Here is a 16,578-nt window from a genome sequence, read left to right as displayed (position 1 = left end):
GTTGTATATTGTTACATTTTCCAAACTGGTATGACATTTACACAGAATCAAGTCAGTGGTGGCTGGTAATCACAAAGGCACAATTATCTCACAAACGGTTCACCCGAGGACCTACGTTGACCGAAGCCTTTTTTGCTTCTAGTATCGTGCAGTTTCAACCGTACATGTTCACACCATTAATTGTGATACACCTTTTAGAAGGCTATGAGCGATCAACAGGGACGGCATGTGGTTATAGCTGGCACAGTGTGTCAGATTCATGAAAATCAGATAAAATCATTGTCTTTTCTGTATGAACCATCAATTGTATTTTCTTATGTATGCTGACATTGTTTTGTAACAATGCTACACTCCCTAGTAATTCTACTGATTTGTACATAATTTGTATTCAGTGGGATGCATACATCATAGTAAACTTCATAGAATATGAAAACATTGGTAAGTGATGTGCGAAAGCACTCTTGAAATATCTCACACAAATGTTCAACATAAATGAGTTTGGTTTGTTAAATCTGTTAAAAACTGCAAGGAAAAAATATTTTGCAAATGGTTCAAATACTCTTCGTCTGCAACTACAAATTCCTCATTTGATGAAAATTTCTTCCCAGCAAGCCTCTAAGTCTAAAGTTAGCGAACAAGAAGCAAACACTTGGGGGGGTCAGTCCAGTGAATAGGGTGGACAAGGAATCAACTCTTGCAGTTTCGCCACATTATCGTGAAGAGTGGAATGGTGCATTATCCTGGTGAAAAAGCCCTTTTTTCTGTGCCAACCTTGGTCTTTTTTCAGACAGTGTAACTTTCAAAGGACCCAGTTATGGTTCCGGCTTTTTCCAAGTAATCTATGAGGATTCTTCCTCGGTAATACAAAAAAGCATGACTATCACCTTACCATCTGACAAAATGGCGCCTGCCTTCTTCGGTGTACTTTCACCAACTTTTGTCCATTGTTCTTGACTGTCTTTCTGATTCTGATGTGTAATGATGGATCCAGGCTACATCAACAGCCACAAATCAGCACAGAAAGTCTTGTGGACTGCGATTAAACATTGCCAGACATTGTGCTGAAAGGTTGTGCTGGATGTGCTTTTGGTGGACAGTGAGCAATCGTGGCACCCACCTCGCACAGAAATTCTTTGTAACCAATTCCCAGTGCACGATATGAAGCAATCACTCTGTTGTGATGTGTACAGTCTCAGTAATCTCAGCTATTTTTGTTCAGTGGTCTTGCATTATCATAGCATAAATTTGATCAATGGTTTTATTTGTGATGACCTTAGCTCAACGGACGGAGTGTGCTCCGGGGCTTGTCCAACCACGTTTACATTCATTATTATAAAAATAAATGGTCTTCAGTGGTGGTGCGGACTCCACATGAACTTCAACCAAATCTGCTTTGATTTTTTGCGGCAGTTCAATCCTTCAAAGGAGAATGTTTAATAACATCCATTTTCAATCGCAGTCAACAAACTGACAAATTCAGATGGCCACCAACAACGAACTGTAAGCTGAACACTGTTGAAATTCTTTATACGATCCTCGGAATAATCAAGATTACGAAGGTGCAACAAAAATGTTGCAATCTTTCACAGAAATTTACCATATTTATCAAAGAACCCTTGTAATTTTACTTCCAGCTGCAGTCCCACTTTCCTTTATGTATTAACAGATACTTGTAATTTCATATTTATCACAGTCATAGGCATAAATGTGCTTTGATACTTATTTGTTAAATTTTTCCATATACGCCATCCTGATAAAAATCACTCTACAAACAATTTAACTTTGAAAATATTAGGTTGGAATGAAAACTGTCTATTTGGTTTCGTGGGACATGGCAAAAATTGGTCAACTTTAGTTTTTCTGGCAATGAAAGTGAATTTTTCAAACGTACACGTAAAATAACAACCACGAAAGGAATGAACTGCCCTAAACATTTGATAACCACATGTTGGCCGCACCTTCTTGAAGCTCAAACGAACAGCATTCGAGATACTAGAGAAAGCCCATCTGGCTCACAGGTGAGGTACCACTCCTGAAAGCCTCTGCTAACCACTGACCTGGAAGTTCTGGACGCCGGTCAGACAGGTGACGCAGTCCGGGGCCGAGCGGCAGGTGGGCAGTGCGCTCAGCACGATCACCGTCCCGTTCTGGACGTCCTCGTGGTTGAACGCCACCCGGTGGTACTCGTAGATGGTCTTCCGCCGCACAACTGTAGGCACACGCAGTATTACTAGAATGAGCAACAGCGCGTAAGTATAACTGATGTCTCGTATTTACTTGTACATTGTTAAGCTTAAAGCCTAGTTCACACAACAACGTTGGGTTGTGCCACGCGTTACGTGGAATGACTTGCACGCAAGTGGTTCATATATGACTGTAGACACGGCAACACCAGTATAAACTTCAGTTTAGACATTTTGTGGATCCCCGAGTCGTGTCTGAAATGAAAGTTTTGGCAGCTGCATGTTGCACGAGTTGTGATGGAGTTAAAGCTTGTTGCGTGGAATCGCTGCATAAGAAAAAAGAAACTTGTGGATTCGTGACTGGATGAAGAAAAGACATCAGCTCGGTTGCTCAGCATCCTTGCTGAAATAATTTATAACGGAAGATCGAAGAAGTTCTTTTAATAATCTTACAATGTCACCAGAACTGTTCACGGTTCTTCTAAATACAGTTAATTATGCGATAAGGAATAAAGATGCTGTAATGCACGAAGCACTGTTCCCAGAACTTAAATTACAAGTGACATTGCATGCATTACAATCAAGAACAGTTAGCATGCTATAAGATGCTGTTTTAGCTGGTGATGACGCTTTTTCATTAACACCAACAATTATTAAGTTTAACAGTAATAATTACTATCATTAACAGCAATAACTATTAACATTAACAGTAATAATTATTAACATTAGCAACAACAATTATTCAAAGCAGGCCACATTAAGAACAGAATGGTTTGCAAACTACTCTCTTGAAGATAGATCTGTACAGTGGCAACATTTCAAAATTCTAACATATATGAATGGGGAGCACTGCAGCGTTGTTTTGAGTATATCAATACTGAATGAAAAATGCAGCTTCTTGAATTTGTGTAGCCATCTACATCTACATCCATACTCTGCAAGCCACCTGACGGTGTGTGGCAGAGGGTACCTCGAGTACCTCTATCGGTCCTCCCTTCTATTCCAGTCTCGTATTGTTCGTGGAAAGAAGGATTGTTGGTGGGCTCTAATCTCTCAGATTTCATCCTCACGGTCTCTACACGAGATATACGTAGGAGGGAGCAATATACTGCTTAACTCCTCGGTGAAGGTATGTTCTCGAAACTTCGACAAAAGCCCGTACCGAGCTACTGAGCGTCTCTCCTGCAGAGTCTTCCACTGGAGTTTATCTGTCATCTCCGTAACGCTTTCGCGATTACTAAATGATCCTGTAACGAAGCGCGCTGCTCTCCGTTGGATCTTCTCCATCTCTTCTATCAACCCTATCTGGTACGGATCCCACACCGGTGAGCAGTATTCGAGCAGTGGGCGAACAAGCTTACTGTAACCTACTTCCTTTGTTTTCAGATTGCATTTCCTTAGGATTCTTCAAATTAATCCCAGTCTGGCATCTGCTTTACCAACAATCAACTTTGTATGATCCTGTCAACAATATTCCTTAACAAAGAGTTAGCCAACTCGAACGATGGGATTTTAGTCTTTTAGATGAGAGCATTGCCACAGCTAGAATTACATTTGCTTGTATTTTACTTAATTCAGTTGTATATGTGCTTCTAACTCATTAAATTTTGCCCTGCAGCTCGGACATTGACAAACCATCTGTGTTACGATCGCACACGGCGGTCTCAGTGGCAGCAATGTGTTGCTTATTTTTGTAAACAGCATCACTGAAATCCCACAAACGCCCATGCAAAGCATAGATATGCAAAAAGCGAATATTATTCTCCGTTACCCACTTCACATTTCAGTTTGCCTACACACTAGGCACACACACAATCTCAAAACTCGTGCAACTAGTGTCACTAAAGTTGGAATATGCCGAAAGTGTTTAGTTTCACCAACACATTGTCAAAATGCGGGGCGCGCATCCGCAGTGGCCGGTAGCGCAGTTACCTGCAACCTGGTGTCGTCATGTAAACTAGGCTTAAGGCTGTTGGAAGCCAGCTATGGCACTCCAAGATAGGAAATCAGAGGCGCACATGTTGGTGTTTATGTCATCAGAGGAAAACCGTAACATTGGAGGCCTGCAAATTGCAGATGGTCCGCACAGCTGTTCCACGAGAGAAGTTACACTTCAGAAAATTAACTGATGGCTCCAGCCGTGGCCTAGTAACTGTTACAAGGCAAATCAGGAGAAGACAATGACAAAAAGATGTATCTTAGCAGATGCAGCAAGCTTGAGACTTGCCCCAGAGAATGGTGATGTCAGTGGGTTGCACAGCTTAGAGTGCTACAACAGCAGTCTCTCTCTCTCTCTCTCTCTCTCTCTCTCTCTCTCTCTCTCTGATGTGACTTACCAAATGAAAGTGCTGGCAGGTCGACAGACACACAAACAAACACAAACATACACACAAAATTCAAGCTTTCGCAACAAACTGTTGCCTCATCAGGAAAGAGGGAAGGAGAGGGAAAGACGAAAGGATGTGGGTTTTAAGGGAGAGGGTAAGGAGTCATTCCAATCCCGGGAGCGGAAAGACTTACCTTAGGGGGAAAAAAGGACGGGTATACACTCGCGCACACACACACACATATCCATCCACACATATACAGACACAAGCAGACATATTTAAAGACAAAGAGTTTGGGCAGAGATGTCAGTCGAGGCAGAAGTGCAGAGGCAAAGATGTTGTGGAATGACAGGTGAGGTATGAGTGGCGGCAACTTGAAATTAGCGGAGATTGAGGCCTGGTGGGTAACGGGAAGAGAGGATATATTGAAGAGCAAGTTCCCATCTCCGGAGTTCGGATAGGTTGGTGTTGGTGGGAAGTATCCAGATAACCCGGACGGTGTAACACTGTGCCAAGATGTGCTGGCCGTGCACCGAGGCATGTTTAGCCACAGGGTGATCCTCATTACCGACAAACACTGTCTGCCTGTGTCCATTCATGCGAATGGACAGTTTGTTGCTGGTCATTCCCACATAGAATGCGTCACAGTGTAGGCAGGTCAGTTGGTAGATGGATATGGTTGGTGGATGGATATGTGTGTGTGTGTGTGTGTGTGTGTGTGTGCGTGTGTATACCCGTCCTTTTTTCCCCCTAAGATAAGTCTTTCCGCTCCCGGGATTGGTATGACTCCTTACCCTCTCCCTTAAAACCCACATCCTTTCGTCTTTCCCTCTCCTTCCCTCTTTCCTGATGAGGCAACAGTTTGTTGCGAAAGCTTGAATTTTGTGTGTATGTATGTGTTTGTTTGTGTGTCTGTCGACCTGCCAGCACTTTCATTTGGTAAGTCACATCATCTTTGTTTTTAGATATATTTTTCCTACGTGGAATGTTTCCCTCTATTATAACCATATCATTAATTTGAACCCAACAATTACGTTTGTTATTGTCGCTGTTGCATTTCGAAACCTTTCCTGTCGTCTTATTTTCTCTTTCTGTTTTTACCAGTAGTCTCACTTTGTATTCACCTTCCCCTTTTTACCGTAATCTACTATACAATTTTATCCCGCCTATATATACTCAATAATACGTAACCCACTTCCAAACCATAACCAAAAAAATTTATTTTCCGCTTTCAACACCACCGCTGCTATAAAATCCACCGTTTCTAGTTCAATAACAGCTGCTTTCATGTATAAAACAACCATTTCATCTAGTTCTAATAACTTTCACTATATTTCCACTTCCGTTTTTCGCACATCACTGATCATTTTTAGCCGCTCCCCACAGGTTTTAACGTCATTATTTACAATTGTTAGCCCCATTTTCGTGATCTTTCACCACAACACCACTCCTTTTAATACATTTACACGTTTTTTCGAAATTTTCCCGAATTTCTCCGTCCTTTAACGTGTTTTAGCGGCAACACAACCACCTAACCTTTATGCACATCGCTGTCTACCAACCTAAGTTCACCACAGGATCAACTTAACCAACACTTTTTCGCCTTTTTCCATACCAGATCTCTAGTTGCTTTCTAGTTCACCTTTATCTCTTCCCATATATTTTTATCTTTCATTTTCATTTCAACCTCATGTTACACTTTCCACCTTCTAATACCATGTCACCCTCACAACACCCCCACAACGGCCCCATTAAGTTTTATTTACATTCCCTCCGCAAACATGCCTTCACCCAAGCCAGATTACGCTCGCATATTTTATTTTCTCAGGCTTCTCTGACATTTGGCATTACCCCCAAAGGCCTCACACTTAAAGTTCCCATCTCTGGCTGCTACCCTTCTTTCCATCAGTCCCTATGCCAGTTCCAAACTGAACAATCCATTGCCCTCACCCACCTAATCCTTCACCTACACATCAACTCAGCCAACGAACACACCTGTCAACTCCTATCCTTAATAAAAGTTCTCAATCTTTCCTCTCCCACATCCACACCGGCTGTTCAGAGCATCCTCCTACAGGCCAACCGTAAATTAGAACAGCATGCCACCCTCCACCTCAAAAAACTATCCAATCTCCTGGTTTCCCACCTCCGGAAAGGCAACTCACTCACCCTTCACAACCTTTCCAGCAAACCTCAACCTCCTCTCATTGCACACAAACCCAGTCTCTCCCATCTACTCAATCTCCCACTTCCAGCTCCACTCCCTCCAAAACCTCAAAATTCCAATCAACTCAATCTGGAACCACAACACCCTAATTCAGTAGTTAACCTTTCCTCCAAACCTCTCTCCCAATCTGAAACCTCTGTCCTATCCAAAGGCCTCACCTTCAGCCCCACTCCCAGATTCAACCAAACAGCCCTCGTCAAAGATTTACTGTCCTACACTCGTACTCTCTGCTGGAAGTATCACTTTGCCACAAAGAAAAATGATCCTAATCCTACTCCTAATGATCCAACTCCCCAAGACACTATCCAAATTGAACCCTGCCTGGAACAGTTCCGTCCTCCGTCACAGCGGGACCCACCTCCTCTTCCTCAAAATCACCCTCTCCAAACCAGAAATTTCTGACTTCCAGCCTTGCCTCTCAATCCTTCTTAAAAAACCTTAATCCTACTCCCAACATCACCACTTCTGAAGCCCAGGCTATCCGTGATCTGAAGGCTGACCGGTCCATCGTCATTCTTCCGGCGGACAAGGGTTCCACGACCGTGGTACTTGATCGTCGGGAGTATGTGGCTGAGGGATTGCGTCAGCTTTCAGACAACACCACATACAAAGTTTGCCAAGGTAATCCCATTCCTGATGTCCAGGCGGAGCTTCAAGGAATCCTCAGAACCTTAGGCCCCCTACAAAACCTTTCACCTGACTCCATCAACCTCCTGACCCCACCGACACCCCGCACCCCGACCTTCTACCTTCTTCCTAAAATTCACAAACCCAATCATCCCGGCTGCCCCATTGTAGCTGGTTACCAAGCCCCCACAGAACGTATCTCTGCCTACGTAGATCAACACCTTCAACCCATTACATGCAGTCTCCCATCCTTCATCAAAGACACCAACCACTTTCTCGAACGCCTGGAATCCTTGCCCAATCCGTTACCCCCAGAAACCATCCTTGTAACCATTGATGCCACTTCCTTATACACAAATATCCCGCACGTCCAGGGCCTCGCTGCGATGGAGCACTTCCTTTCACGCCGATCACCTGCCACCCTACCTAAAACCTCTTTCCTCATTACCTTAGCCAGCTTCATCCTGACTCACAACTTCTTCACTTTTGAAGACCAGACATACCAACAATTGAAGGAACAGCCATGGGTACCAGGATGGCCCCTTCGTACGCCAACCTATTCATGGGTCGCTTCGAGGAAGCCTTCTTGGTTACCCAGGCCTGCCAACCCAAAGTTTGGTACAGATTTATTGATGACATCTTCATGATCTGGACTCACAGTGAAGAAGAACTCCAGAATTTCCTCTCCAACCTCAACTCCTTTGGTTCCATCAGATTCACCTGGTCCTACTCCAAATCCCATGCCACTTTCCTTGATGTTGACCTCCACCTGTCCAATGGCCAGCTTCACACGTCTGTCCACATCAAACCCACCAACAAGCAACAGTACCTCCATTACGACAGCTGCCACCCATTCCACATCAAACAGTCCCTTCCCTACAGCCTAGGTCTTCGTGGCAAACGAATCTGCTCCAGTCTGGAATCCCTGAAGCATTACACCAACAACATGACAACAGCTTTCGCATCCCGCAACTACCCTCCCGACCTGGTACAGAAGCAAATAACCAGAGCCACTTCCTCATCCTCTCAAACCCAGAACCTCCCACAGAAGAACCACAATAGTGCCCCACTTGTGACAGGATACTTTCCGGGACTGGACCAGATTCTGAATGTGGCTCTCCAGCAGGGATACGACTTCTTCAAATCCTGCCCTGAAATGAGATCCATCCTTCATGAAATCCTCCCCACTCCACCAAGAGTGTCTTTCCGCCGTCCACCTAACCTTCGTAACCTCTTAGTTCATCCCTATGAAATCCCCAAACCACCTTCCCTACCCTCTGGCTCCTACCCTTGTAACCGCCCCCGGTGTAAAACCTGTCCCATGCACCCTCCCACCACCACCTACTCCAGTCCTGTAACCCGGAGGTTGTACACGATCAAAGGCAGAGCCACGTGTGAAAGCACCCACATGATCTACCAACTGACCTGCCTACACTGTGACGCATTCTATGTGGGAATGACCAGCAACAAACTGTCCATTCGCATGAATGGACACAGGCAGACAGTGTTTGTTGGTAATGAGGATCACCCTGTGGCTAAACATGCCTCGGTGCACGGCCAGCACATCTTGGCACAGTGTTACACCGTCCGGGTTATCTGGATACTTCCCACCAACACCAACCTATCCGAACTCCGGAGATGGGAACTTGCTCTTCAATATATCCTCTCTTGCCGTTATCCACCAGGCCTCAACCTCCGCTAATTTCAAGTTGCCGCTGCTCACACCTCACCTGTCATTCAACAACATCTCTGCCTTTGACTGACATCTCGGCCCAAACTCTTTGCCTTTACAAATGTCTGCTTGTGTCTGTGTATGTGCAGATGGATATGTGTGTGTGTGTGAGTGTATACCCGTCCTTTTTTCCCCCTAAGGTAAGTCTTTCCGCTCCCGGGATTGGAATGACTCCTTACCCTCTCCCTCAAAACCCACATCCTTTCGTCTTTCCCTCTCCTTCCCTCTTTACTGATGAAGGAACTGTTGGTTGCGAAAGCTTGAATTTTGTGTGTATGTTTGTGTTTGTTTGTGTGTCTGTCGACCTGCCAGCACTTTCATTTGGTAAGTCACATCATCTTTGTTTTTAGATATATTTTTCCTACGTGGAATGTTTCCCTCTATTATAACCATATATATTCCCACGTGGAATGTTTCCCTATATATCTTAAAACAAAGATGATGTGACTTACCGAACAAAAGCGCTGGCACGTCGATAGACACACAAACAAACACAAACATACACACAAAATTCAAGCTTTCGCAACAAACTGTTGCCTCATCAGGAAAGAGGGAAGGAGAGGGAAAGACGAAAGGATGTGGGTTTTAAGGGAGAGGTAAGGAGTCATTCCAATCCCGGGAGCGGAAAGACTTACCTTAGGGGGAAAAAAGGACAGGTATACACTCGCACACACACACATATCCATCCACACATACAGACACAAGCAGACATATTTAAAGACCTTTAAATATGTCTGCTTGTGTCTGTATGTGTGGATGGATATGTGTGTGTGTGCGAGTGTATACCTGTCCTTTTTTCCCCCTAAGGTAAGTCTTTCCGCTTCCGGGATTGGAATGACTCCTTACCCTCTCCCTTAAAACCCACATCCTTTCGTCTTTCCCTCTCCTTCCCTCTTTCCTGATGAGGCAACAGTTTGTTGCGAAAGCTTGAATTTTGTGTGTATATTTGTGTTTGTTTGTGTGTCTATCGACCTGCCAGCGCTTTTGTTTGGTAAGTCTCATCATCTTTCTTTTTAGATATATATATATAATCACACGTTGGGGCGGGGCCAAATGATTTAAAACAGTGTTCTGCTAGCCGTAAGAGGAAGGGCAGTAGCATTTAGCTTTCAGCTAAACGCTGTTGCTACCAAATTAAAAGTTTACATTAACAAACTCCAGAAGCATCCCTACCTACTGAGTACAAGAGGGGAAGGACTAAGTGTGGTTGGCTAGAGGCATCCTGGAGGTACACAGACACTTTTCAGATTGACGAAAGACTGTAAAGTGGCAGTGAGTCAGTGGCCCGACTATAGGAAGGGAGAAATAGTGAACCACCACAATCCTTTAAAAATCCACACATTTTTGTATTCAAACAGAGTCCCCTGTCAGATCACTAGAATGCTTAATCCATGTTCTTCACTGCCAGAGTTGATAAGCTGTGACTCAAGTGCTGCTTCTCTACATTTGTACTTAACATGCTGCTAGTGTTTACTGTTTCTGTTGGCACTCACTCCGAGGGCTCAGAACTGACTTCTGTTGTGTGACCAGCTGTTCTCTTTGCTTTTTCTGATGTTTAGAATTACTCAGTGTAGTAGTTAGTTCGATTGCAATACACAGTGTTAATCAAAACCACGAGAATCCTTTAGTCTCCTGCTGCAAGCACCTATTGAGTCCTAAAAGCTGTCACTGTATGGTGCTGGTTCGTGCAGTTGGCATGCTTTCATTGGAAGTTTGTCATTCTGATTTTCCTAACTGCATAGACATTGCAGACTGGCCTATAACCCCCACCCCCCCTCCCCCGCCATCTTCCCTCCATCCTGCGTTAGAACACAACACTAAATATTCACACGGGTTCTTGAGAAAGTAAGTTACACATGTTGGCCCACACCAAGGCCACTGCACAAAAGAAATGGTGTATTGTCGTGGTGGGTGCAGAGGTTGTGCGCGCGCGTCAAATTGTTGGCTCTTCAGTCCTGAGACTGGTTTGATGCAGCTCTCCATGCTACTCTATCCTGTGCAAGCTTCTTCATCTCCCAGTACCTACTGCAACCTACATCCTTCTGAATCTGCTTAGTGTATTCATCTCTTGGTCTCCCTCTACGATTTTTACCCTCCACGCTGCCCTCCAATGCTAAATTTGTGATCCCTTGATGCCTCAAAACATGTCCTACCAACCGGTCCCTTCTTCTAGTCAAGTTGTGCCACAAACTTCTCTTCTCCCCAATCCTATTCAATACCTCCTCATTAGTTACGTGATCTACCCACCTTATCTTCAGCATTCTTCTGTAGCACCACATTTCCAAGGCTTCTATTCTCTTCTTGTCCAAACTAGTTATCGTCCATGTTTCACTTCCATACATGGCTACACTCCATACAAATACTTTCAGAAGCGACTTCCTGACACTTAAATCTATACTCTATGTTAACAAATTTCTCTTCTTCAGAAACGATTTCCTTGCCATTGCCAGTCTACATTTTATATCCTCTCTACTTCGACCATCATCGGTTATTTTACTCCCTAAATAGCAAAAGTCCTTTACTACTTTAAGTGTCTCATTTCCTAATCTAATACCCTCAGCATCACCCGACTTAATTTGACTACATTCCCTTATCCTCATTTTGCTTTTGTTGATGTTCATCTTATACCCTCCTTTCAAGACACTGTCCATTCTGTTCAACTGCTCTTCCAAGTCCTTTGCTGTCTCTGATAGAATTACAATGTCATCGGCGAACCTCAAATTTTTTACTTCTTCTCCATGAATTTTAATTCCTACTCCGAATTTTTCTTTGGTTTCCTTTACTGCTTGCTCAATATACAGATTGAATAACATCGGGGAGAGGCTACAACCCTGTCTCACTCCTTTCCCAACCACTGCTTCCCTTTCATGCCCCCTCGACTCTCATAACTGCCATCTGGTTTCTGTACAAATTGTAAATAGCCTTTCGCTCCCTGTATTTTACCCCTGCCACCTTCAGAATTTGAAAGAGAGTATTCCAGTTAACATTGTCAAAAGCGTTTTCTAAGTCTACAAATGCTAGAAACACATAGCAGATTTGGTATCAGAAATGTACGAACTCTTTGAAAGCAGTTCCGGGTATGTATGGGACTTCACTGTTTACACTGGAAAAGACACTAATTATGGTAGCCACTATCCAGATGAAAAGTAACCTCTCGAATTGTTTTGGAGCTTACACATGATCTACTCGGGAAACGCCACTGTATTTATCTTGACAACTGGTACACCAGTACAGATTTGGTGGACAAACTAACCAGCAATAACACCGATGTTGTCGGCACAATGCGGCAAGACAGGAAGGGTTTCATTGACTTCGTAAAAAAGGAAAAACTGAAAAAAGGGGAGTACATAACAGGGTACAAAGGCAAGCAGATGGTAATGAAATGGAAAGACAAAAGAGACAATGTTATGGTCAGCACCTTCCGTGACGATACATTTGTAAATGTAAACTCGAAGAAGGGAATTGTTCAAAAGCCACAAGTTGTCGTCGACTACAAGAAGAATACGGGGGGCGTGGATAGGTGCGATTCTCAGTTACAAAGCCACCAGATGGCCAGAAGCAGGCTGAAAAAATACTATTAGAAGCTTTTCCACCACTTGTTGGACATTGCATGCTACAATGCATACATTCTGTACAAGAAGCATGGTGGCGAACAAAGTAGAACGAGCTTCCTGATTATTCTCGTTGAAGAGTTGACCATATCTTCACATCGAGGGACATCAGTAGGACGCCCACCTCGAACACCAAAAGCAACACGCCTTACAGCCAGGCATTTTCCAGACCTTCTGCCACCCGCAACGAAGAAAAGACCAACAAGGAGGTGTGTGGCGTGTACGAGAAAAGGCCTTCGCAAAGAGACTTCATATCGGTGCGCAAAATGCGAAGTTTCCTCGTGTGCAGCACCTTGTTTTAAAATGTTTTACACTGAAAACGACATGTAATATTGTGAAAATACAGTTTTGTTAACTACTGCAATGTATTTTATTCATTTCCACCCAATATCAATTTAAATTCAACAATGAAGACGCGAAGGCAAATGTGAGAACAGTACGCAGCACCACCGCGAACGGGCGCGCTGGCATATATTACCCACTGTGGAAGAGGCGCGCGTGCGCGCGCGCGCAAACTACGCACTTAACAGGTTAAGTAGTGACCCCACCACTTTGTGCTCACTGTCATCAACATTTGATGGTTTAACATTTCCCATCCGGATGCCCTTTATTTAGCCAGTATATGTTTGCCATCTGGTTATCTGTTGTTTTAGTTATCAACATGCAGGTTGTTTACTGTGCCTTACTTCTAACCCATTGTTGCAATATGGCAAAGAATATTTAATCTTTCATTTGGAACCACTGCTGTCTCTGCAGCGTATTTTGTGGTCTTTCTCTGAAGGGAATTCCTCATTTTTAGCTCTTTATCTTTCCAGCGATTCAGCACAACGTGTATTCACTTTTAACTTCTTTTACTTATTAGTGTTGTAAGGTTATGACATTGCTGTAATGACCTCAGCTATTTGTGCCTTAAAAAAAATAAAATAAATAAATAAAAATAAAAATAAAATGCTGGAAGTTTGAAATAATTCATACAAGTTTGTAACATAGAAGCAGCATGTTTCAAAAACGCCCCAGAAAAAGAATGTAAAACCCAAATGAAGGAACACTTTTTCAAACGGTTAAAACTTATATCATGCCAGTCTGATACACCAGTGGACCAGATTTGAACCCTCAGTCTCGGTCCAGGCCAAATTTAATTAATGGTGACCGTCTTTGCATGTGAAGTCCGAATGATCACACAGAAATGGTGCCATAGTTGAGCATTAATTTCGGCCTAACTGAAATCTTTTGCACAAGGAATTAATCAATTTGCACAGCTTGCCTGAGTGTCAGGTCCAGTTCAACATTCAAACCTTTTTAGTACACTGTAACACAGTTACAGAAGGCAGGTGTTCAAATGGCTATACAAATGACTGCTGGTCTGGGCTAAACCAGACACTTTGTACCCCATGGTCCTAGCTCAAACAGGAACTGTGTGCAACAAGAATACCACACCAGAGAGAGAGAGAGAGAGAGAGAGAGAGAGAGAGAGAGAGAGAGAGAGAGAGAGGGGGGGGGGGAGGATTGTGATTCTATGCACAGCGTTTTGTCATTACACGCGCAAAATTTTCATACATATTTGTTACAGTGCCTCCGTGGGGAGCTTTAATGATGTATCCAAACTGGCACACTTTTTGAAGGATGCAAAAGGTTATTTATTTTGGTCGCAAAATTTGCTGTATCACCCTCACATTTATTCACTTTTATAGCAATTCTCCACGTAAAGCATGTACAGAGTAGAGTACTCACAGAAGACATTGCGGTCGATGATGTAGGCGTCCGAGATGCCGACCTTCACCGGGTGGTGGTAGTCCGCTATCTCCTCGACGGGCAGCGGCACGTCGCGGTAGACGAAGACGATGTCACCCGAGCGGTGCAGTGTGAGCTGGAAAGAGAAGCCGCCCACCTCGGCGCGGTCCTGGAGGTGCACGTTCTCCCACTGAACCGTGAACGCCGTGCCTGCAGAAGCACACACAGTTACCTCACGCTCCAACTTCATACAACATACAGCCATTACATTTTCCTTTGTTCTTTACTTTAAATGAAACCTCTACCTGCAGATAGGTGTACAGGGCATGGCAGAATTAACCATCTTATTTAACGTACATATTTTGGTTTGGAGGAATTTGTGCAGGCAGCACCCGAAATGCAAGGAGCCAAATATACACGAATCAATTTACTATACAACTAGCTGACAAACCTGGTACTGCCTGGCTGCTCATTTGTCTATTTTCTATTAAAAATGAAAACAAAAAAATGAACAGTGTACGTAGTGAAGTATCAAAAAAATTTAATTTCCACAGATTTATGAAAACACTTGTGAAATTGTGAAACAGTTGCACAAAGAAATATGCATGATGTACAAATGTGTAAGTACAGTATCCACATTAAGAAACACGATCCCAGACAGCTTCTGTATGCTGGCCACAGCTGCTACACATTTCTACAACATGATTTTATAAACATCTCTATGGCAAGACTGACTCGCAGTTTTATAGACTGCTACAGTTTTCACCTAGAGTCATTTACACTTGGCAGTGGAAAGGTGTCAAAAGAGCTGCTGCATGTCAGGGATTTCCTTAAGTTGACTTGACAGCAGGAGTGTCTTAGTAGTAAAGAATAAGTGTACTAAAACTTCATGCATCTCGACGTTTATGATGCCGTATCTTCTAATGTGTGTGTCACAGAATGATGTAATTGTATAGTATATTCAACAGCATATGCAGATACTGCCTGCAAAATGTGTTGCAAGTAGTGTTAGTAGAAAAGAAGTAATGAATTTAAATGTGCACGATGCGGCAGCTTTTCACAAATTTCATTACGACACAGAGTCTATGATTGTTAGGTGGTTCTTACTCCCACAGCGATTGTTGCCTCACAGTACGTAATGTGTGTACAAAGTTTGGTAGAAACAGTCCAATGGTTTAGGAGGAGATATGGAAAACACACACAAACACACACACACACACACACATTTTTATAATATGTTTGAATGCCTGTGATAAGGGTCCAGTTGCAATTGGAGACCACTATCAGAGCAGCCAAATGTAACAAAATACCCTAATTTTGCCAAAATTTATATAAAACAGCTCTGTGGCGAAATTGAAGGCTTTGACTGTCATATCTATGTCAAAAATGATATTTCGTTCTCTTAGGATGTGTCAAACTGCAATTTCGCCCATTCGATTCAGAACAACCTCAATAGTAGTTCTATCTACCCATATAATCTATACCATTCTTGCTCAGCACAAACTTTAAGGAGCTTCTTGTCCCTTCTTGCCTGAACTGCTTATTGTCAACGTTCCACTTCTGTAAAATGCTACACTAAAGACTAATACCTTCAGAAAAAAAATATCCCAATGTCTAAGTTGATATTAGATACTAATAAATTCCTCTTTTTCATAAATGTTTTTCTCACTATTGCTAATCTGCGTCTTATATCTTCCCAGTTATTCTGCTGACCAAATAGATAAACTCGTCTTACACTTTTAGCATCTCATCTCTTAATCTAATTCCTCAGTAATGCCCGATTTAATTTGGTTACATTATATTACTTGTGTTTACTTTTGATTATGTTTATCTTATCACAACTTTTCAATACATTACCCATTCCTCTCAACTGCTCTTTCAAGTCCTTTACTGTCGCTGACAGAACTGCAGTGTCATCGACAGATAAGATTTTCCTTTCTGCTCCACAAACTTCCATCCCCTTTCTAAATTTCTCCTCGGTTTCCTTTACAGATTGCTCAATGCAAAGACTAATTAAAACTGGAGCTAGCCTACAGCTCTGTCATCGTTTTTAACTACTGGCTCCCTTTCATTTTCTTCAACTCCATGGTTTCTCTAGAAGTTACAAATTATTAAAAAAAAAAAAAAATTCTGAACATGC

At 43.0% G+C, this 16,578-nt stretch overlaps 1 protein-coding gene across 2 annotated transcripts in view; it reads right to left on the bottom strand.

Moving 5' to 3' along the window:
* Nucleotides 1-16,578, bottom strand: part of LOC126213034 (plexin domain-containing protein 1) — a 486,122-nt gene that overhangs the window by 41,215 nt on the left and 428,329 nt on the right. For both annotated transcript variants that reach the window (XM_049940603.1, XM_049940604.1), the window contains 2 exons: nt 14,439-14,648; nt 2,058-2,209 (listed from right to left, as the gene is read on the bottom strand). In XM_049940603.1, coding sequence (XP_049796560.1) covers nt 2,058-2,209; nt 14,439-14,648 — 362 coding nt within the window. The remainder of the gene's footprint in view (nt 1-2,057; nt 2,210-14,438; nt 14,649-16,578) is intronic.

This window comes from Schistocerca nitens, chromosome 11 (assembly GCF_023898315.1).
Source record: "Schistocerca nitens isolate TAMUIC-IGC-003100 chromosome 11, iqSchNite1.1, whole genome shotgun sequence".
Lineage (NCBI taxonomy): Eukaryota > Metazoa > Arthropoda > Insecta > Orthoptera > Acrididae > Schistocerca > Schistocerca nitens.
The sequence above is the reverse complement of the archived record's forward strand: the minus strand, read 5'-3'. Positions and strand labels throughout refer to the sequence as shown.